Source organism: Lasioglossum baleicum, chromosome 20, assembly GCF_051020765.1.
Source record: "Lasioglossum baleicum chromosome 20, iyLasBale1, whole genome shotgun sequence".
Taxonomy (NCBI): domain Eukaryota; kingdom Metazoa; phylum Arthropoda; class Insecta; order Hymenoptera; family Halictidae; genus Lasioglossum; species Lasioglossum baleicum.
In genome coordinates this window covers 5,231,182-5,255,451 of record NC_134948.1, presented here as the reverse complement: position 1 = coordinate 5,255,451, position 24,270 = coordinate 5,231,182, and the positions used below count along the sequence as shown (strand labels likewise).

The 24,270-nt window shown below is 51.5% G+C and overlaps 1 protein-coding gene across 18 annotated transcripts in view; it reads left to right on the top strand.

Moving 5' to 3' along the window:
- Mmd (disintegrin and metalloproteinase domain-containing protein mind-meld) overlaps positions 1-24,270 on the top strand; it is a 58,107-nt gene that overhangs the window by 8,199 nt on the left and 25,638 nt on the right. For all 18 annotated transcript variants that reach the window (XM_076444605.1, XM_076444604.1, XM_076444608.1 and 15 more), the window contains one exon: positions 22,146-22,196. In XM_076444605.1, the coding sequence (XP_076300720.1) occupies positions 22,146-22,196 (51 nt within the window). The remainder of the gene's footprint in view (positions 1-22,145; positions 22,197-24,270) is intronic.

Below are 24,270 nucleotides of genomic sequence, written 5' to 3'. Positions count from 1 at the left end.
ACGCCGAGCCACCCCCGTCGAACCCCTAACCTCCTGTAGAAACAATCTCGACCTCGACGGATCTCCGCGGATTCTGCGTCACCTGCACATACGATTTTCCGTACACGATTAACAATTTTTTTAATGAATGTCGTCCACGTAGACTTAAATATTGGAGTCTCGCCTTTAAAATCAGTCTCGATGGAATAATAGTGATTGTTCAATGTTGCATGCCAGTGTATTACAATTTCGTAAAAAAGAATCGTGCAACAATAAACTTGAACTCAAGCTTCAAGCCTCTACTTTGACAATCCCATTATTCATTTTTTAGAAAGATACTAGAAGCAGGTTTGGTCGTACGTTTCATCCAGAGCTGAACTTATAACTCTTATGGGGCTGCAGCGTGCGTATACGGTTCCCTGCGACCGAAATATTGATTTTCCCGTTGCTCGGTTCTTCCCGGTCCCTGTGGATGATTTACAAGATCGGGAAACACCTTTCGGACGCATCTGTCGATCCCCAGGAACGCGGATAGAGCGGCGTGTGTCCCGGGAAATCTGGCCGCGAAAATGTTTCTGCTTTTTCCTCTTTTTCCACGGCATCTGCCTCTCCGCTCCCCTATTTTCACCCATCCCTCCCCCATTTTTTTCTCTTCCCCCCGGAGGAATCAATCGATCGCGGCGCAATTAATCAACTCGGCCCTGCCTCGACCGAATGATGGCTCGCGGAGCAAAGTTTCCGGCGTTCTTGTCTCGAGCAAGATCCGCGAGATTGAAATGGCAACGCGCCAGTTCTAATTCATTGGCCTTGTACGACGGCCGCTTTTAATACGTGAACTTTTGGCCGATTTCGAGGAGCCCGGGGTCTAGACCGGTGTCTCTCCCCCTAGAGGACTCGCTGCGACGGTCCGACCACGTTCACCGAAAAAAATACCATCGAATCCGAACGCTTTGGCCACCGAAAGCTACCGGTCCGACGACTGTGTGCTCTCCGGCTCTGATTAGCTCCCCTTAGCTCTGCCCATCGGATTTCCTTTGACAAACATTTACCGATTCTTCTAGATATTGAACACGATTCCAGAAGTCAATCTTTTCCACTAACTCCAGTTTTCGAAAACTTAAATTCTGAAGAGAAAAGATAACACACTTTCCTGAACACGACGGTATTTTTCTTGTAATATAAACATTTGGACAAGTTTGAGAAATGGTTAAAGCGACACGTCTTCAACGCCGCGACCCTTGAAACTCCCAACTGTGACCCCCATAGAATCTGAATCGAGCCCGTGAACCAGGGGAGCAGAGACGTGAACAGCAGCGATCGGTAACTGGAAATCGATTTGTTCGGGTCGGTGGAACGTTATTTGCGCGATTAGAGTCCTAGAAGCGAGGAAGGGGTCGCGGGATTGCAAGGGACAACCAGGGGTGAATTCTGAAATCCTGGCTGTTCCTCCTCCCGCGAAGGATAAATGTGCTTATTCTGCTTGAAAGGGGGCGAGCAGCGGGGGACGGGGGTGTTCCTAGGCGTGGAAATAAATCCGACGGAGTCGAAGCGACGATAATATCTGTCTGGGAGAGCACGACCAACCAGTCGTCGCCCCATTAACCGAAATATCCTTCCCACACCCCATTGCCATCGGGAGAAAGTTATTTCTTCCTTCCGGCATTTGTCTTCCGCGTGATCAGCGATCGACGCATTCTCTCTTTCTCTCTTTCGCTCTTTCTCTCTCGCCTCCTCCAACGGAATCGCTTCCTGGCCATCTTGAAAACGGTTTCGTCCACTCCATCCGCCGTCCTCGGAGCTTTATTACCTCGTCTATTGCAGAACTGTGTCCGTGGAACTACACTGGTAGCTAAAAACAATTTTTCTGTATCAGTGTTTAATAGTGCATAATATGCCTACAGAGAAGTATAGAGAAATCGATTTTTGGAACGGTCCGAAGAAAAATTGAGAACATCACTTTCTTTTATGGTATAAATAAAAGTATTCTAGAATGGTATGATTTTTGTTGTGGTGCAGGTAGGATCGTGATGCGGTTTAACTTTCGCAAAATTGATACGGCGGGGAATAACGCGCGATGAGAGACCGGGTTCGATCGATCGACAGGCGGAATAGAGAGAAAGAGACAGAGAGAGAGAAGGGGTGATAGGGGGGTGAACGTGACGAGTTAACCGGCCATCAAAGTTTCGTAATTGCGATCGTTCCGAAGGGCTCGAGACGTTTCGTGACGTGAACGAAAGCTTCTGCTGCTTCCTTCCGTCTTAATCGTTCCCGAACGGGAAGAATCGACGGAACGATCAAATTCAGTGACGGGCCGAACCATCCTTGCTCCGAGGAGCATTTAAATCTGCCACCGGCTGACGCGACGCGTGTTTCCGGTCACGGAACGTGCTCCCCGATCGATAAAATAGGGAACGCAATTCTCATCGTTGACAATCGCCTTACCGACTAACTTTTTCCTGGATCGCCTCGCGAGATAACAGGACCTACAGATTTTTATCGACCGTGAAAAGCTCGAAAAATTATTACCCGCGCCGCTGTTGATTGATTTTCCCGGCGTACAGCAGGTTTTCTCTGGAAAGTGCTGAAAAATAACTTCTGCAATATAATAATCACTAGAATTTCTTTTTCAATTCGTACCTATAATTCGAATCTCCTCCATTATGTCAGTGGTCACTAGTTTGTTGAGAATGATGTATAGTCCGAAGGATGCGAATCAAAATTGATCTCCTAGAGCGATAGTCGGCCTTGTGTAACGACGTCGCATGTTGCCCCTCGTTGCTGCAACCCGGTGTAGCCGCATAGGCGCGAGGCGAACGAAAATCTGGCTGTGGCTGTCCAAAGAAACTTGTGCACGACCCGATAATTCAAAGGCCCGGCTTTAACGCGCGGCGCGTCGAAAACAGGGGTGCACGGCTCTGTTATTCGTCACCGTCGTCGCCGGCGAACACCGTTGCATGACTGAAAACGCAATATCGAGTTAACGTTCGCGCCGGCAAGCCCCCCAACAAATGGAAACGAATGAGGGATCAAAGAAAGAGTTATTGCGAGCGGCGTCGCGCTCCACACACGCGCGAAAACCCACCGTTTAGCTACCGCCTCGAGGCTCGAGCACGCAATTTCCATCGGTGCAGAGCGGGGCAGGACGGGGGTCGGTTTCAATTCCACGCGACGAAATTCCAGTCGTCGATAAGCGATGCTCTTTCCCATTTTCTGAACGGTTGGTTTCTCCTCATAATTCACCGGCTCTCGTGCGCGCACGTCCCTCCCCCGAAAACCAACTGTCACTGATTTTTCTTGTTCGTGCTCTTCTCTCGGTGTGCTTCGATGGCCGCTGTCACGTGCTCGCGATATCGTTAGCCTTCTGTTGCATTCACCCTATGGAAATTATTAATGTAAATATCTGTTGCAATTAGAAATCCGTAGTTTACTCCTGATAGGAATAGGTGAAAAGTGAAGGATCAGAGGGATCTGAGAATATTATTGCACCGTTTGAGAGAATGACTTTCGCAGGAAACTCCGCAGTCTACTAATTAGTAATTACGCTAAAAACGACCACGCAAAGAGCGCCGGAGCGGCAGGGGGCAGTAAAACCTACCCGACATGCAAGAAACGAAAATCGACGGGGAAATTGTGGAGCCGTCAAAGTGTTAACCAGCAAATAAGTGAAATGCCCAAAGAGAATTTCGGTGTTTCCGCAGACCGTGGTTCTCTCCGGTCCCTTTCGGCTCTCGAACGCGAGCAACGCTGATGGAAAGGGGACAAGTGCGGGGGCGCGTCTGGGGCGCACATGCTCGAGCATATAATGAGCCTCGAGACGCCTCAAAGGGGCCACGGTTAAAGTTTCGATCCGTCCGGCGAAATTAATGAGTTCCCATCGGCTAACAAGGCGGCACTCGTTTGTAATTGAACGTCGTATCGGAGGAAGCATCGTGTCTGAAGCACGCGCGCGCGCGCTTGCAACCGTCCAAGCGAGCAGTCTCAGAGAGAATCGACTGCATTACTCTGGCACACCTTTCCGCCCCCGCGTGTCACCTGTCCACCGAACTTTTAACGAACTGTACGCGGCGCCGATGACGTGTACGCGCGACAGTAAAGAGCCTGCTCTTTAATTCTGCTCCGAATCGGGTCAGGGCTGCGCGGAGCCACCGCCTCGGTTAGGCTATTATTAGTCCCAGCCGATTTTCCCATCGAATCACGGAGAAGCCTCGTTACATGTCGGCGCCCACGACGACAGTTCCCGCGGGAACCTGCGATTTAATAATTCCAGGGATGCGACGAGCTCAAAGGCTGCAGTTTTCTCCGCGAACGGTATTTCCAAATGCCTGGTGCCTCCGACGCAGTCACGCGCGAGTCCGACCGGATATCTAAATTAAATTCCGTCGTGGAAGACCGTGAAACATCTTGCCATTACATAGAATTACGCCGCAGACTCTTACCTGGAACTGTGACGTCTTTTGACGCCACCTTTCGTGGCCGCCAATGTCTTCGACGTCGTGCGCATTTTCCAGAAAATCGGTAATCTCGTTACGTTGCACGGGCCGGATTGAAATTTCCTGTATCGAGTACTATCTCTCGCTCCGGGAAGACCTTCCTCTAATTTTGGTAAAAACCGTGCACCATCTTCCTACCTTCGCTTTCGAGTCTCCTTCGATTTGAAGCTGTCCTGAAAGCTTGGGAATTGTTAGAGACGTTCGATCAACGCTTTCATTCAGTTGCTACTTACTCGTTTGATCTTGGGGTGCAGACTCTCATACATCCTTCCAAACGCAGACTCGTAAACTCTTCGTTAGGGTCTATTTTGTTTCATCTTTCGCAGCAGTCTCGGTGTATGTATCTATACGGTTGAAAAGGTCAAGGGATATTAGGAGTGATACGAGGGTGGAAGCCGTATGGCATAGGGCCTATGCAAACAGCAACGAGCACAAGTCGAAAAAATACCGACACTCATCAGTCCAAGCCCTGCTCCCGACTAGCTTGCAAACACGGTTGACAATGGTCCGGGGCGGTGTCGTCGCGAGGGTTACAGAAAAATTACTTTCACGCTGGACCACGCGCGCGAAGGGTTCGTTTCAGCACGGCCCTTTGTTGACACCCGTCCGATATGTGCCGGGGTTGAGGAAACAGCTACCGGAAAAGCACAATTTCCCTTTTCTCTCCCGTGTGTTTGGGCGTCCAGGAGTGAAGAGCACGCCGACGACAACGCCTGCAGCCCGGACCCTAACACGGATCTTCCATTCCGGGGACGAGTTCCATCGATACTCGGCTGGGAACGCGAGACTTCCGGCCGCGCGACGTTCTTTTCTTCTTCGCCCGGACGTATCAGCACGCCGAACGAATCGTTTCTAATTGGTTCTCCGTTTACGACCAGCCTCGACGGTGGACGACGTAGTCCGACACTCTATCTCCCCGAGTTTGCGATCTCCTACAACGTGGGAATAATTAATAAATCAGTCTCCAACCCGCGGGTTTCCCTTTTGGGCACCTCTCACGCTGCGAACACACCAGCAAGTAACTAGCAACATTTTCTTGCGACAGCAACTTGAAGAAGCGCGTACACTTGTTCGCAAACATTATTAGAGGCGTTTACACGTGTCACGACCGTCGCTCTCGTAAAACATATCACGAGTTACTTGCCGGTGTGTTCTTACCTTGAGAACAAGCAGGAATTACTGTAGGGTTATGGGGTCGACCTCGACGACGTCTAAACGGGGGGGAATCGCTTGTGTTTAACGAAGAGGACAAGTGCAAACAATGAGAGACGGGCGCAAAGATTCGCGGCGGTTCGCGGAACGAGATCATGCAGTGTCCCCGTTGTTAAAAGGAATTACCATTTCGTCCGTGTCCTCTGCGTCACCTGGGCGACTCCGGTACATGTCCAGGATAACGGGTCGGGATCGGGACGGGCTCAGCCAGACCAGCTCGAGGAATAAACGGGGTCGTCGGGGCTCGAATAACGTTTCCCGGAACGGTCGAATCACTTTTGACCGGATGCCAAGCGAGTTAAGCGATGGGACGGTAGCCAATAAATACCGCGCGGCCGCTCTGTATTCCATCCGCCCGCGACGCGGCCAGGATCCCGGGGACAGGCTCGAATTGCCGGCGTGGCCGGAGTGCTCCTCGCGGAAATATTCCTTTTCGGCTTATCGGTCGAACAGCAACAAACTTTTACCGTTTCGAAAAGTTTCGCGAAACGAACGCGGAATTAACGCCGTGAACGGCCGGTCGTAAACCCGCCCGCCGGTTCAGCGCGAGGGTTAGCTACCCCAACTAACGACCCTTATCGAAAAACGATCCCCGGGCCAGTATCGAATGCGATTGTGTCCTCCGGACCGAAGTTTTTCAATGGGGCCGAAAAGAAAGGAGAGCGGTCTTGGAAAAAAAGCGCGACGTAACGAGCACGCCTCTCCGCTGGAAAATCGAAAGAGGACGAAGAAAAGAAGGCCAGGCGAACCGAGCAGCAACCGTGGGCGACCAGGCGACCGAAAGCGTGGTATTTGTTTTAGAATTCCTACGCTTTACCGATGTTCGAAGTGGCAAAGCGTTTGAAATCTGAAACGAATGCGCATAAACCTTCATCGCAGGCGACGGGAGGAACCTCCAGGAATACCACCGCGGGCTGGCCTGGACCCCAACCCGGTCGAATCCGGCCCCGCCCGGGAATCCAGTTGTCGATCTCCGTTTCCGGGAAACACCGCGACGAAAATATCTCTCGATGAGACCCGACCCGCGCGCGTCTTCCCAGGAATTCATCCAGATATTTCACTAGCCGGGGGAAATATTTCGCCGCTCGGAATTGAATCCGGGACGAACGCAGCGACATTTTTCTCCGTTCGCGTCTCTTTCCCGCGACTACGCTCTCTACCCTCTTCCAACCATTCGCCGGGCGGGTTCGATCTAGACCGGATTACCCTGCGAAAAGTTGGAACGTCTCGAAGGATTGCCTACCTCGATCGAAAAATATCGCGCGCGTTTCCCGTGCCCGAGGAAAATCCCACGCTGGTCGTCGACGAATCCGACCTCCTATTACACTCTTTAGCAATTTTTACGAGCCTCGGATATCTACCTCCGCGGAATCTCATCTCGACCGACTTGTGTTAATCCCTTGACAAGTAACGCGCGGCTGAGCTGGACATCTTGTGTGCTGCTGAAACGAAAAAAGTTTCGCTGACTTCGCGTGTTACGTTCGTAGGAAAGTTCTAGTCGGGACAAGAAATATTGCTGCGCTGAGTTGGAACGAAAACCGGGTGGCTTACCCTCTGACCACAATCGGTCGATGAGTGGCTGCATCGTCGGTAATCGAATCGGAAAGCAATCGGTACGTGGCACGAATGCCCCGTCGGTGTCTGAAATGAAATTATTAATTTAAAACGCGCGGTAGAAATAGGTTAGGTCATGCTGTAGTTCTGTGGCGAAGCATTATCTGCCGAATCTTTTACACAGCTCTCGCCTGTGAACGGCAACCCGGCGGACGCCGGTGTAACCGTGTTGGCGCGACGTGACGAAACAATCTATGCACTGCTGTACGTGGGGAAGTCTAGCCACAGGCGTATAAAGTACACAACACCGTCGGACGAGGATTAGAGAACCGAAAGTATTGTGTTGCACGGGCTTGATTGTGTCGCGCATCGGTGTGTAGACACAAAAATATTTGATAGGACGGTTGAATCCCATTTCCCAGCGAGAGAAAGCCGATAATTCGGACAGTTGGAATGAGACAGGAGAAAGAGAGAGAGAGAGAGCGTAGGAGAGAGGGTCGCTAGGCGCTGGGAAAAAGCATCCGAGCATCTCTCGAGCAGAGATTAGTTAACGAGATTACTTACGACTGTCAGCGCTCTGTAAGCAAGTTCTGAATAGGAGCGCATGGCGGCCCGACTCGACCGGCTCGGCCTGGCCCGGCCCGTGCCGCACATGATCTACTATGCAGTCAGCCGGCCATGTCGACGATATACATTCAGCTCTCCCGGCCCGGCTGTGGAAGTAGGCTGCACTGTCTGCGAAACGGTAATGGAACGGCAAACGAGCTGGGATGTACCCTTGGAACGACCCACCAAACAAAGCTCCTCCTCCCTCGTCCGAGCACCAGGAAATTCCCTGAAAAATGTCCATGCTATTTCGCCATCCGTGCTGTAATCGCGTTTTCTATTGCCCACCGCGAAGACACCGTGTATTTCGTCGTGATTAAACCGTGCCCGCTCAAGGATCCAAGAGACACGCGGTAGCCTGGTCTCGTCTGAGCTTCTCGCGATAACACGGGGCCAATTTCTTCTTGAGATACCGAGCCGACGGGAAGATGAAGACGAGAGATCAGACAGGAACGAACCTGGAACAAATTGGGAAACTAATTACCGCGCAAAGGATAGCACCGTTAGTCTATAGCGGACTCCGACTCCGTGATAGCCCGACAGACTTGGATTTTCTTCGAGTCCCGTCGAGTGAACGAAATATTTCATAAACGAAAGCGAAAGATAAATAGCAGCGGGATGCAAATATTGAAGGCAACATCGGCCCCACCCCAAGTTTCTGATTGTATATTTATTTGACCGTCTCTCCGAGCGAATGCAGCCCTGTCGACAAGCAGTTTACCCTATTTGCCTCGCGCGTTCAACAGCAGCGAAGCCCAGCCTCGGGACCCAGAGAGCGAAGGCTGATACGGAGGAACGTGTCCCCGCGATACAGTACCTCGTAAAATCTTCCTCCGCTCTCTCCCTCTCCTTCCAGTTTCATCGCCGGCCGTAAAAAGATAACGAGGACTCTGCGAGAGGAGACACGACGTCTCAACCGTCGAGACCGACGTCGCTAGACGATATATAATCCCTTCGGATAATCGTGAAAAAGTTCGCAGGCTATCCGTAAGGCTTAACTGCCTTCCACCCTCGCCTCGAGACCTCTTAGCTTTATTGCCCGCGAAAACGGCAGCTGTCGATTCCTTCGTGTCTCGAACTCTCTCGGTTATTGATTCTGTTTTCGTTTCCCGATGCGCGACCAGAAAGAGAGCAAGAAAGAGAGAGAGAGAGAGGTTAAATATTGAGAATTCGATTCGGTTCGAGCCGCCGCGCGTTCGCAACTGAACGCACAGTTGCACTTTAGTAGGGCGCCGCAGGAAAAAGTTAGGTTATGGCCGACTGGGCCTCCAGAGGCACGAGCAAGACGCACGAATAACTCGTAAATATTCGTTCCCCGAACTGCATCGAACATTATGGACGTTTCGGAACGGAAAATGGATGAATAACGAAGCGAGTGTTGATTTTTAAGGTCTCGTAACCCCGTCTGGCATGGTTTCTACGAAGAGTGGGAGTTATGAGCGTGTAAAGTTAGAGATATACGATCGGCAATGCTGTAACAATCATGAGAAGACTACTTTCGAGAGTATCTTACCTTAGACAGGTCAGTAGCGAGATAAATGTCACATCTGCTTGGCTTGATTTCCTTGAGCAAGTCAGGTTATGTGCGTTATCGAGATCACCGACAGTCAAGTCAACAATGAAAGAGACTGTGTTCGTTTCGAGTGTCTTGGATATCCCTAAAAGTGAAAGAAATTGATGATAAACTGAACTAACTAATGAGAATATAATGGCCACCTGTCCTGAATCTTGGTGCACCTCAGGTTGCTGCATTTGAAACGAAAGTGGCGAGGGTGGCGAAGACAGCTCGTCGAGAGGCGAAGCTATCGGCGTCCTTAAACCCGGAGACGTAGCCGGGCGGAGATCGGAGCACTCACGAGCGAAATAAACGGCCGTACGTGGAAGTTTAAACTTCGATTTGGAAGTTGCGCCGGGTAATTGGAAACCCGGAGGGATTATTCTACCCGCCGCGGCGAGAGTAGCATTTTAACGGCGGGTACACGATGGCGGCCGGTGCGGCCCAGCGCACGTAAGCCCGAAGCAACACGGACGGTAGCCTTTCGCAGATTGAAAGAGTCCCTCTCTTTCTCTCTCTCTCTCCCTCTCTTTCTCGCAACTATCTCTGGCCCCTAATGGAGCCGCGTAACGTTCGAGATAAATTGCCGCGCGGCGGAAGACCTTTTTCCCTGGCGCGCACAAACTATTTATCCTGAAACCGTAGGCGAATGCCGTTGCGCGCGGGAACCGTTCTCCTAATGGAACAACGAGAATCCCGGGAAACCCGTGCGCGCGCGCGCGCTATTGCGTTTCAACCGTAATCTCTTATCGTGGTGGCGGACGATACCGGTTATTCGTATCGCGATCATTTAGCCGTTAGCCCGTTCATTAATATCTCCCGCCCCACGGGTCCTTTCGAATATTTCGTTTTTCTTAATTTCGTACCTTTCTTCCTTTTTCTTCCCACGGCGTTTCGAAGTTCCTGTAACCGCGCGCCATTTTCCCCAGCCATTTCGGAGATAACCGGAATTCTCTCGTGGAAACGAGACCGGGTTTCTCGAAATTCGAGCAATTTCCCGTGTGCTCTGCGGAACGCTCATTTTTCCAGACGCGAAACCCGAGGAGAGCGCTAAGGTTACACCGGCCGCTTTTTAATCAAGGATCGCAGAATTTCACTGATCCAGCGAATTTCACCCAGCGATGTCAGAGGAGATCTTAAAAGATTCGAGGAAACATACAAGAAAAATAGAATTCTACCGAGGAGCGGTGAGAATGAATGATTTTTGCGTCACGCCTGTGGACGGCAACCCGTTGTACAGCGATGCAATTGCGTACACGTGGGTGAATCAACCATCAGGGATCGTAGAATCCAACGGTACAGTTAGAAATTCGAGAAAACACGAGCAGTAGCTTTCAATCCACTGCTAATAGCGAGATTGTTCATAGAAATATGCATGGGAAGTAGGGTGTCGTGCTAATTGTAACGCGCCTGAGAGCGGCACCCCCGTGAGCAGCGGTGCGATTGTGTGGCAAACAGCTGAGGCTAGGACCGATCAGATTAACGTGTGTGGGGTTGGATCTAGTCGCTGGGGAAACAAGAAAGGTTATCCAACGCGGAAACGTCCACGGTGGAAACGATAATAATTCCGTTGGCTGGAGTACCGACCCTTCGTCTCCACCTCTGAATAACAGAGAGCCGGGTGCTGGCCGGGACAAGCCTGCAGGACAACGTCAGCGTTATCTGTGAGAACGGCTGGCTCTTTCATTCGGGCCGGCCGCGGCGATACGTTCACGCAGCCCGGCCTCATCGAGCCTCTGTATCAGCCCAACCGAGAACAAAACACGGACAGACGCGAGCCCTTTCGCGAAATATCAGAGCCCGAGAGCAACGTAATTTCGTCTGTACAGAGAGAGGGAGAGAGAAAGGGAGAGCGGAGCGCAGCCAGCAGCGAGCCAACCGCCCTGGAAAAAACAAAGGGAGCATCGGGGCTCTGTCAATTAGGAGGACGATGGGAAACGCTCGGTTAAGACCGTTCGTTGGTCATCAACGCGCACCATTTTTTTAACATCGCCAATGGGAAACTATCGGAGGAAAATTTTCTCTCGTTCGTTTTTTCTTCCCCCCCCGCTCGTATCCTTTCTCTCCGGCTGTTTATTCAATCTTTTTTTCTTCATCCGACTATCAGCCTCTCAGGCGCACGATTATTTTCCAGCTAGCTTAACCCTTTGCATCCCCGTCCACCAGTCGTGGGAATAATGGCGGAATAGGGTCCTGGCAGGATTATTTCGTTGAATTATTTTACCTGGAGCTTTTCAGTTTGCCTCTTGTAATCTGATTGTTGGTTTTGTTCTTCTCTCGCGTCTGTCCTCTTCCTCTCTCTGTCTTCCGACAAAAGCTGCGCTGGTCCTCTTCCAGTGATTTCGGCTGCTCCGGTAATAATTCTCTCTCTCTCTCCCTCTTTCTCTCTCCACCACCCTACGCCCCTCTCTAGTCGCCATTCATCGTGAATTTTCTTCTGTTTCCACTGACCTCGCACCAGCAGATCGTTTCATACTTTTTCTTGCTTTCCGCATGAAATTCTTCCACTTCCGACGCCGCGGCGTTCGTTTCTCGATCTCACTGGAACAAAGCATCGAGAAATTAATTCTCCTATAAATACGCGGTTGGTTGTCTTCTCGTAGACTCGTGGGAACGGGAGCCGATCTCGCCGCGGCGGAACAGCTCGGAAATCTAAATTCCTTCGAGTCAGCCGGCCGATGGAACGCGTTGTTTCGAACTGAGGCCAAGGGATAACGAGAGGCGGGCCTCTATATCCGAGTAAAAATTTAATAACGAGCGTGCTCGATTCCCTATCTAGTTGGGGAACTACGTGGCGCGCATTTTTTCCCAAAGGTTAATTGTTCGCTGCAACCCATTTCCGCGGCAGCGACACTAACTGGAAGACATGGGCAAGGGTGGGAGAAGAGAACGTGCTGTTTGTGCCCCGGCCCGGCGACAGCAATTAAAGTTACTCTAATTGCGATGCCTGTAAACAGCAACGCGCTTCACCGTTCGTCCCCTGCCTACGTACTACCTACCTGTCCCATAAAATTTCGTACAAATCTTTGCCCCGTGTAAACAACCCTCCGAGGAACGACTAACCCCGTTATTAAACTAAGCCGACGCGGAATCGACCCATCCAACCCAGACCCAACAAACAATTGATGGGCTGAACCTCCGGTGACCGAATCCGCTGGGACCCCATCGTGGAAATGGCCCAACTAAACCGGCCGCTTGTCCCAGATTGAACTATGCTGTACATGGATCCGCCTGGAAACATATAACGTTCGTTATTACTCGACCAGAAATAAATATTAATTCTCTATGGCACGCCTACCGGTTGATCTCTCCGCACAGGCACACGCGCCGATGTAAATCTGGTTGCAGTTCGCAGGCGCACCGCGAAAATTACTCGCTGTCGTCGTTCGAATGTTTGTTCCGGATGATTGTTCCTATGCTTGCCTGTATAAACGAATGGCCAATTCTTGCCTTCGGGGCGAGGTCAGAGGATCGAACGATAGATCTCTGTTTGAATTTGGCTCGTTTATCCGGTTGGAAGGACGATGGTCGCGATAGGGAGCGTCGAAGAGCGCATCTGGGGTAGACCCGGGGGCGACAGTATAATACAGCCGTGAGGCGGGTACGTTTCTGTCAGAGCCACAGGCCCCATTGATTCTCGTTCGGTGGTGGTTCGATTAATAATTCTACGGGGGCGCGCGCGCAGTTCAATTACACCGGGGCCGAGTTTCACTCGTTGATCATAGAATAATATCGACCGGATGCAAATGCGCGACTATTAATTACACGACCGCGGAAACTGCGGCTATATACTGGCTCTGCACTCGTGTCCAACTTTTACTCGGGATCATCCATCATCCGGCCAGCGGGTGAATACAGGGGAGCATAGTTCGCGTATAGCGGCACGGATTTCGCGATCCGTGCTGGAAGAACCGAACATGCCAGGCCCCTACACGTCCGCAACACAATCTCGCTCGTTCCTTCGCTGATTTACCCTCGTTACCAGTCAGTCCTCTTCAATCCTAAAACACATATATACCTGGTCGAGTAAAAACGCTGCAAGATTGTTTCTCGTCGGACGGTAAAAATCTGTGTCATCGGCACTGGACAGCACCGAGTCCTCTCGCCTGCCAATAACACGCCGATCCGATCCGAACTTTGTCGATCGATCGTCCCCGAGCCTCTTTTTTCCTTCCCGAGACACGCCAGCCGTCCGAAACTCCAAGAAAAATGACCAGACACGCTGTCCCGAGATATCAAGAAGCCGTTCCTCAGACTGGCTGTAGTTTATCGTTCGCAGGCTTCCACGCAGTTACGATTAAGTGGTGAAAACACGCTCGAAAATCGGGGTCAACGCGTTGCGCTCCCCCGGGGAAAAGAGAACTTTACCCACAGCGGGTCACTGGATTTTTTAAATGAAAATTTAAAAAGCTCTCGCCGATATTTTCGAGTAGCAGCGAGAGAACAACTCCCCTTCTCGTCTGATCGATCGAAATTCCATGTTGACGGATCTTGGATTCGAGTGGGGAACCTTAACGAACAAGCATCGACTAATTATTGCCTCCTGTACTTTCGATGACACATATATGTATACATATATCTCGCCGACATCCGTCTACCAATAGGATTGGCTCCGCGCAACGGTCTCTGAACACGATCGGCTAATACTCTCCAATCTGAAAAATAATTTCAGCAATTATACAGGCAATTTTTACTGGCTTTAGTTGTCACACAAATTCAGCAAAGGGTAAAAATTACTTTGAAAATTCAATTACGCATCCACCCCGAAATCAATTGCCCCCTTTCCCGGCAAGTCGCTTAAATATTTGTGGAGATCTCTGGTCACGGAAGCGGTTGCGCCTTGTTTACAGGCTTCCGGGGTTTCTGATTAAAAACCAGCGTTCGTGTCTCCCTCTCTCACTCTCACTCCCCCCCCCCTCTCTCTCGCGGAACGTGTAACGAGAAATCTGCCCACCAGGGAGGAGCGCGAGGGCCACGAGAGACGGGGTGCAGAGGGGGTGGAGCGCGGACGGGAATGGGGAACGGGAAATCGTCGCTGGTTTCCTGCTCGTCCGCGGCTTACAATTACTAATGCGATATCTGCGGCCTCCCTCTCACCCTCTCTCTCTCTCTCTCTCTTTCTCGTTCTCTCTCACTCTCTCTCTCTCCCAGCGCGATTGCTGCGACCACGGACGAGATTACGTACGAATTAACCCCCGTGTTGGACGACCTCGACTCTTTTTAATATCGCGGCCCCGCGAGTTAGTGGGTCGTCGGCGTGTTCGCGTGAAACGCCTTTGTCGTGAGGGAATTCGGTAGTTTCGAAGCAATCAGGAGGCGTTGAAAGGCGCGCCGCGATTTTCAGATTAAAATCCTCGAACGCGCGAACGCCGCGCGCCGTTGGAATTAAACGGGATTTCGAACCCGTCGACGACTCCGGCCGAGCGAGGTGGGCGGGGTGAGGGGGCGGAGCATCGATCCTCTTGCGTAACACGCCCCGGTAACGTAACCGTCTTTCGTAATCCTCGTGGATCTCCGCGTAACGAAACTTTAAGAAACTGTCACCGACGACGTCGCTGCAAAGCTATCCACCGGGATGGATTTAATAGGCTAAGGATCGCGAGACCGTTGAATCAACGATGGTTGCGTAACGAACAACCCCCTAGACCCGTGACACACCGCTGCCCCGCCCACCTGCCTCCCACCCGGTCGGATAAAGTTCAATGAAACACGGAAAGCAACGGCGCGGCTGCTTGCTCCCCGATTGCACGAGGCTAGACAGAGGGAATGACCATTCCCGAGGAGCCACGATCAAAGAGATAGATCCCTCTCTCCCATTCTCTCTGGGCTCGCACCGGGAGCTAATTCCCTTGGGAACGGCCAGAAACACGGACTAGAGAGCTTCGGACGGGGGGCGGGGCCGGGCGAACAACGGGTTGCCCACGATACGGGATCGAATGATCGAAGAACAGCGATTCCGGAAGAATCGGGGTCTCTGTCTCTCCTCTCTCTATTTCTCTCTCCTCTCTCTCTCTCTCTCTCTCTCTCGTTCTCTCCCTCTCTCTCTGAAGCATAGAGACGAGGGCATCGTAGAAACGAGTGGCACTCGTCCGTCCTCGGTTCACGGACTTTCCAAAGGGGGAAGGATCCAAAGATCCGGGCTTGTGAGTAAATTCAAGCGGTATCCAGAAGAAGCGAGAGTGGGTAGCCCCGAGTGGCGATAAAAATGCTGGGTCGAGTATCGACTCGGACAGGCGGGGGGAGGGTTCCCCCGGGCTGAGGCTACGACGACGGTGGGGAGTGAAAGGAAGAATGAAAGAAATAATGGGGGTGAAGAGCAGCCGCAGCGGCGAACGGGGCGGGGCGGGGAACCTCCGAGAGGAACTCACGGTCTGGTGGCTCTGGCTAGAGCTGACGGAGTCGACGTCCTGTTTCTGGAGTTGTTCTTCGGCGGGGTAGAGGGGAGGAGGAGGAGGAGGAGGTGAAAACCGTTAAGCTCCTTTATGTGTGTGGGGAGGGAGAAAAAGCTGCGGCGGGTTGCGAGGGGTAGGGGATTGAAGGTCAGAGACTGTGGACCAGAGGCGAGAGCGCACCATCAAAGCGGCTCCATAGCCCCGGGAGCCGGCAACCCGTTCCTCTTCCCGAGTACGGGTCATGTCTCTGTCGAAGACGAGAGATTGCTCTCGGTTAGGGGTACCGGTACTCCGTCGTTCGAAGACGCGTGAATCCTGCCGGAGATATCCTCCTGCAAAAAGGAACCCATGGATGGCACTGAGCCGAAAGAAAACTGTGGGGACAGGGGGCAAATGGAGTGCGATCTCGTAGAGGCGACACGTAAATTCGTGCGCGCGTGGCCCAGTATCGGGAGGAAGAGACAGAGAGAGAGAGGGAGAGGAAGAAAGGATAGAGACAGCGCGGACTCCGGCCGCTAGAGGGAAAAGCAATCAATCTTTGAGAGGCAGATGAGTGCAGGAACCTAAAATATAGGGCAACACAAATTTAGTCTGGCTGCCGGTCCACGTCCACGTGTCGACGTGAATGCGCAACCGCCCGGGTTTGTAATCGATATTGCCGACAAGGCACCACGCCCTGCACCTGCGAGATGTGCGGGATATGCAATGGTACCGAACGCTCCGGGATCCGCGTCCCACTCACCCTCTCTAGCTCTCTCTCTCTCTCTCTCTCTCTCTCTCTCATACTCTCCACCGCCACCCGTAGCTCTCTATCTCTCTCCCTCGTCGACGTTTCAACTCCTCCCTCTTCGAGTCTGCTTCTCTTTACTTCCCCACCTCTCTCGCTCAGTCGCTCTCTCTCTCTCTCTCTCTCTCTCTCTCTTTCTCTCACTCTGTTTCTCACCGAGTTTCTCCTCCTCGCTCTCACCCCGTTTTCTTTCCTCCGACCCTCTAACTCCACTCCCACCGCCGCGTCTGTCTCCTCTTCTTTCTTTCTCCCTTTCTCCCTGTTTCTCGGTTCCCTCTCGGCCTAGTTATTCGTCTCTCCGTCCCAGTCTCCGTCCATCTACTTATCTATTTATCTGTCTTTGTCGTGGACCGACTACGATTATTCGGCCGGTTCTGCGCGAAACCGAGAAGCACGCCGGTGTGTCAGGGGGTAGCGATGCTGTTGGCGTTGACGCACGACTGGACCCACACCGTTGAATTCACTGTAGAAGCTGTGTTACGTGTCGTCCGGTTGTCCCCCGTTTCGCCACAGATTCAATTCAAACATCCTCCTCACAGATTTCAAGCCGGTTGTTCGAACATTTACCAGCTCCGTGTAACGGCCTGTAGCTTTCCCGGCATGCCTTTCACGCTCGAAAATCCGTCGGACGCGCTCGCAGGCCGCCTAAGCAGCTTGAAACTGGTAACGGTACAAAGAGGAGCAAGAAAAGCGGCGAGCAAAGCTCCGCGATTGAAACGAACGCGGGGGAAGGGGGGCAGAAAGGCGTTCTTTGGTCGTGCGATTCGACTACGAAGAAACGCCCCTGTTTCCCCTGCCCTACCTTCCTCGTGATCGTTGCCACGCGTTCAACGTTTTCGTTTGCCTTTTCTCTTTCTTCGGCAATGCCCATCATTCCCGTGTTTTTCTCGAGCATTCGAAATTGTTAAGCCGTGGCAGGATGGAGTAGCTAGTTCAGACAACGAACGGATAAAATTATGTTAAAACGACTCGTAACAGTTTTTGTACCAGATCGCAATTCCAACTGACCGGAGAATGACGAGAGGCATAGAGGGGCGATGCGGCACCGTTGATCCGTGACTGATTCCGCCGCGGGACCATTCCTCCGCGACTTGAATGTGACGGTGATGAGGGTGCAATTAGCGTTCGCGCAGCGAACTTGGTAATTTCCACTTTTGCCCAGCCGCATTCGGTCAAAGGGTATCCGACTAATTACGAGATATAGTTCGAGCGGTCGGGCATCATCGGTGGAAGCATGCCCTTACACGGGTGGAACCTTCTCCCACCGGCGCCGTTCGCGGGAACACTGAAAAGTTCAATCGCGTTTATATTAATAGGATCGTACCGTGCCAACGTTATAAATGAAATTGAATCGTAGATAAAAATCTAAGCGCTTCGCGCGACCAGTAGAACGGCGTGCTTTCGAGAGCCTCTAGGACATAAACGGTTAACGACCCGTCTCGGCGAGATAAGAATCGCAGTCGCCGCGATAATGGCACTCGTTGATCGACCCAACAGATCGCGCTAGGTGAATCGCTGTAGCGTGAGAATTTCGGTCGCGATTGTTGCGTGGGGATGCCGGTTGGAGAAGCAGAGAGCGAGCAAGAGAGACAGAGAGAGAAAGTGGCACGAAATTGTTAAAAGGCCTGCGGCTACGAGGAAAACGAGCGGAGTTCATCGGCTGCGAGGAAAGCTTCTCGGCATTCTCGAGCGGCGAGGCCAATTTTTCCACGAGTTAATCGCACGCGGTTGTTTTCGAGAACCGTTTGCTGATTTATACTCGAAAATCCGGAAAACAAAACTGTTTCTCCTGACGGAGACAAAGTACCTTGCCATGTACACTCCGGTTGCTGGGTCGTAGGGGTCATTCGGTCTCCGACACCTCGAACGAACATGGCGTCGATAATTCGATAAATAGATTCACCGAATCAACTTTTTTGATCATTTCGGATAATGACTAGTTACATTACCGATACGATTACCAGCCAACAATCGACTCCAAAGGAAAAACTGGTACCGCGTCGCGATCCCACGACACGATGCGAACGAATCGATAAAAACTAATTAAATTTCTGCCGCGTTAACAACCGGCCTACTCCCGTCTATCCGACGCTGCTGCTCGGCGACTTGTTCTGACCGAGGCTACAAACCGAATTCACTTCCATCCCCGTAAATCTTGCCACCCCACGTTCCCATTAACCCCGTCGCGTCGTCGCCACTACCACCCGTCGACGGTTTACCCGACAGATTATAGGAGTTTCTGAACCGTTTAATTTCATCGTGCGAACATTATGTTCTGCGACGCTGTTACACCGCGCGCGACCCAGGGACGACGGATCTTCGAGGAAAGCACATTGCGTGAAACACTCCCGGGAACGTTTAAGGAAAACTTCTCTGTCACTCGCTCTCAACCCTCTTTCCCTCTTAGTCGACGGGGTCGTGCTAAAATTAATTACGAACTTGCCACCGGCTGCGTCTCTCGTACAGTGGCTGTGACACGCGAAGCATTCGATCAAGAAGGAACCCTTTGCGTCCCGAATGAATTTACGCGCACTCGGCGAACACAGAAAATTTTACGGTTTAACCGTGACTGTGTTATTCGTTCGGGTCGTATTGCTCCGTCAATGGGTGCGATCCAAGTCGAACTTCTGGGCCAAGTGTTCCTTTCCAACGACGTTGATTGCTCGGCATATTGGTGAACCCAACTTTCCGGAGTTCGCGTGTCCGACTATTACCCGATGTTTCCACTTCGCGCCGGTGGCTGCAATTAATCAGCTCGTTAACATTGACTCGCAGTATTTTGAACTCGGCGCTGATAGCCGTGTGACAGGAGGGAATCGTGATACAGAGACCACGCACTCGCTGTTCATCGGTAATACAAACAGCCTTGAAGACTCGTAAGAGGGACGGGAATGTCGGCTCGCGAGGTCTGGTAGAAATCACCTCGGAGAGGATCGTTCCGTGAAAAGATCGGAAGGAGGGCAATATCCTTTGCTAAAGACACGCTGGCGGTTCGAACGGAGTCGGGAAACAGCCGGTCCGCCGACCTAAATCTCGACAGGATTGGAAAGGGACGCTGCATCTCCGACTATTCGAGGACGACCCGCGCTTCCACAGTAAACCGTCACGTCTCGTTGCACCTACCAATCAGCGACCGTCACGGTTCGTCGATTTCCTCCCAGAGAACGCGTTCACCGCATTCGACTCGTTGTCGGGGAACTTGCAGTGTCTGCGAAACCTCCTCCTCCCCACAACTCCCACTCGTTCTTCTATCCAACCGCTGTTTCCCTGCGTCCTTATAGCGCCTCTGAAACGATTTCTCGTACGATTCCAACAGAAGCCAACATTCTGTTTATTTATCTCCAACTTACCACCAAACACCGTGAAATGGGCAGACTTGTCAGCAGAGCTGAATCTCCGGTTGCCTTTTCGCACGGGTCCCCGATAGATAGGTGCCTCCTCTGTCGATAACGTCTGTCGATAAGTAATAACATCACCGACAGAGTAAATCTCCCTCGCCGATTATCCGATTATCGATAAGCTCGTAGAAATTCAATTTTTGTACCCTCGGGTGGACTTGAAAAATGTAATAATTCCGTGATCGTGTTCGCGTTTTATGAAATTTACGAGAGAACGTGAAAACAATTCTGTACCGAGAAAAATGGCTGTTTACGACGTTGTTGAGACATCGTTTTAGAGAAAGGTGAAGCGTGCGTTACACCCTTGAAGAATTGTTTTCACGGTTCGAATACGGCCGCGATAATGTACTCGAGAAAGTTAGCATAAGGGCAAGAGGCGAAAGATAAACGCAAAGAACGGACTTACAGATGTATCCATCGGATCGAATCTGTGGACAGCAGCGTGACGACGAGGGAATGGTTGAGGGCGAACAAGTTTTCCTCGGCGAAGTTTCATTGATGCCTGGCTCGGAAACTTTTTCATCTCAGTACAAACCATCTGTCCAAGGGGGCGGGTTTCATAAAATTCATAAAATGGACGAGCCGCGGGTAAAAAGAACTCGGTTTCCAGTGGCCTAGTTTTCGCGGGGTGGAATACGAAAAACAAGCCCCGGGCGATGAGGGCCTCGAATGGATGATAGTCAATGACGCCCTGGCTGTTTCTTTAGGGACGAGAGTGAGAGCAAGAGAGAGAGAGAGAGAGAAAGAGAGAGAGAGAGAGGAGGCCCCTCTGGGGCAGAGACTTTCACGGGCGAAGAGAAATTTCGCCGGGGGTAATCGACGCCCGCCTCGAAATTACTTCTGCCCGACCCCCCGGTTCTCTCAGGCCCTCTTTAATAAATCATCGACCAGTTATCGTGCGTTACTCCCGAATGAACCAGCGAGGTCTTTCCACGAGCTGGGTCAACGAACCGATCCACCGGTAACAGAGCCGGCAACGGTACCGAGACGACATTCAAATTACCATTATCAGAATCAGTCATGAGCTACTGATGGGCTCCGTTGAATTCTGGGTCTTTGTCGGCTCCGGTTTTCAGTTTTCCGCCGTACTGAACAGGCAAACATTTTAACGGCGGAGTCGCCGAAGGGCTGAAACTGATCCATTTCAGAGTTCCGGTTTCATTACTGGAAACGGAGAAGTGTTTCTCTGAGAATTTCTTCGGCGTGAATTGATTCTCAACCCTTTGCACCCGAATGGCCACTAAAAATTAGCATGATCGTGTACGAAAAAATCTTAACCCTCGTCACGTTTGCGAGTTCATTTAGTTTGCTCTATGCTAATCGAGCGTAGAGGGTCAACGAATCTATTTTTGTGCAATAATTCGGGTATTAAAATGAAATCCAGTTACCTTGATCGCTCGGTAGTTCCAGCATTAATATTATTTTCAACAACCGTGTGCCGAATTACCTCGAACAATCCTCTTACCGCAAATTTGCTGTGGTCACGGCTATGTCCATAAGCTGAGCCCCGCTTGCTCGCCGGCCATCCCTTTATACGTACAATCTGCCAGATGGTCCGCCGTGTTCTCTCTCTCTGTAACGCAAATATTTTAATATTATTTTCAACAACTATGCCGAATTACCTCGTGAACAATCCTCTTACCGTGGCAACGCGGCCGGAGTCGGGGCAACGCTGCCAAATCACCATTCCTATCATCCATCCTCTGCAACTCCCCCCCCCCCCCGCCACGGAATTCAGTTCCGCGAATAGCGAAATTCGCATGTTCTGAAATTAAAAGCGGAGGGTTGACAGAGAGGGGGTTAACGAAGTCGCTGACCGTTTTTCGATAACACGGATCGTCCCCAAAGTTTCCGGTGAAGTTCTAGCCCGGTCGACGAGAATTCCCAGGTAACCCATCCGAAATTCCTTGGGGTACGGAAGTTGGTTTCGCGGCGAAACGACGACGAGTGCCTCCCGTAGGAATTTTCCTCGCAAACTCGAGAAATTTTCCGACACCGGGGTGGAACGACCGGAATCTCTGGTTCCCGGTGGACTGTTCCGCCAGAACCACCCCCGTGTCTCCGACCCCCATGTTCACCCCCCGTGATTCGTCGCATGCACACGGGGGTAGCGACGCGATCGCGTCCTCCACGTTAATCGAATTATATGTTTCTCCCTTGTTCTGATTGTAGAAGCCGACTACACCATAGATGACTCCTTCTGGAACGAGGAAACTCCTGTTGGTGAGTATCCCAGCGCAAGCCTAACTGCTTCGACACTGAACTCATTCTAACAAGAATAACCTAATCCAGACATTCTCGAGGGCAGTGTTCACGATTTTTCAGATTTTTTTACGAGGAGCATTGTAGCTGATAAATTAAACAACTTTTAAATTAAAAATTGTCGGCAGTGTCCGAGAAATTCATTGCCCTTCTTGAATTTCTTTTTTCTCTGCTCGCTCTCGTTCCCTTCCTTTCTCTCGGCCGCGAAACCGTACCTACGCGCGCGGAGAGAATCTCGCCTCTAATTGCAGAGGAACGTCGACGACGACGACGTCGACGACGATGACGACGAAGAAGGAGACGATGACGCCGTCGACGACGACGAGTGTCCGACAGAAGCCGCCTTTGACGCGGGGACAAAGAGCACGGGACGCGAACGCAAAGTTACGAAACGATCGCGTAAATAGACAATGCGTAACTGAGAGAAGTTCCCCGTCAAAGTCCGCGGCGCTCCTCTTTGATGCTCGCCGGCGTGCATCTGCGAACAACTGCAACAGCAACTGCAACGCGAGCCCTACCGACCACCCTCGAGAGAGAGACACCGGTCGAACATCCGGACACAACCGCTTTTTCACCCGATCCTGTTGAATTCCGAATTTTACAGTCGCCAACTCGAAATCCCTATTACTCGTTCACAATCCAGTTTTGATTCCTGCCCCGGTTTCAAATGTACCAGCTGCCAGGTGAAGCGATTAGTTGTTGACTGTCGTTCAGGGGAGTCAGCATACGAAAGCTGCTTTCCGGATATCTGCAACGTAGAGACAAACATTTTACGATCGGTCGGATTTCATGGCAATTCGCCGTTTCATAAATCGCAGCGAAATTTTTCGGTTTCGTAGGGAATTCCCGGCCGGCTGATTGACCAATGGCGTCGCTGGGGCGTGATTGTTAATTCGCGAGGGGGTGGCGACTATTTTGCAATTCAGATCCGACAGGGACGGGAGACACGCAGCCCTGCTTTCCAGCCGCAGGTCCTTCGGTAAACGAAAGAAGATCACCGGCGCGGCGCAGAGACGATTTTCACGGTTGTCCGTCGGGGATCGAACGTTTCCTCTTTTCAACAGCCGCCTCCTCGGCGACACGGATTGGTCCTCCGCGAACGCACTGTCCCTCGAACCGTCTAAAATTTAACTCAATTTAAGTTTCGCGTTTCCAGCCAATCACCGTCGGTGTTGACTTAACAATAAACCATTCTCCGCGTCCGAGAGAACTAGATGTAACCACAGATCGAGTTTCCGAGAGGGAAGTGCTGCAATGCGGTCCCACCCCTCAACCCCTCCGTCACCACCCCCTACCGGAGTTTCCTTTGCGTACATTTCACCGGGACATCACAAGAAACCCGATGCGTCTCTTCCTCGACCCGGGTCGAGCCGACCGTTCACCCTGTTTCACCCCTTGTCGCCCTGACAAATCGCTTTAGACGCTACCCTAACTCAAACAGTCGCCTTTTCAGTTATAAACACGCTGGGAACATCATCCCTTAACACTAAACCGACCGGCGATTATTTAATGCTTGTCAAAAACCTATGATACACAGCTAAGAATTTCCTAACATGCTTTCAATTTGTAATTGCAATAATTGTGTAAATAAAAATGTGGAACCGGTAGGTTCGGTGTTAACGTGTTGCAACGAGATTGAAGAAACTGTTGCGCTAGTCGTACGAACTTTTTCTAGGGAATCGTTAACGACACAGAAGTTTTTCGCTGTGAGAAAGCGTAGGGCAAGGGGTGTTAACAGGCCGTAAACGGATCGTGCGACGCGTGCCTGAAAAACATTGGTGAATAATGATCCGTGCACTTGATTCTGTGCACGTGCACCACCGCACCGGTCTCGTTTAAATCGAGGCGTTCGCCCGGACAGTCGATAAGAGGATGGAACTGGAGGGTTCACGGTTCGAGGAGGCCCTCCACCGATTATCTCGAGTCAATCGTAGCTCGTCGCGCGGGCTGGCAACAGTTTACGCGAGGAGGAAACCTCCACGCCCCCCCCTGCTAATTACCCTGCTTTTTACAACTTCGAGAAACCTGGCTCGAG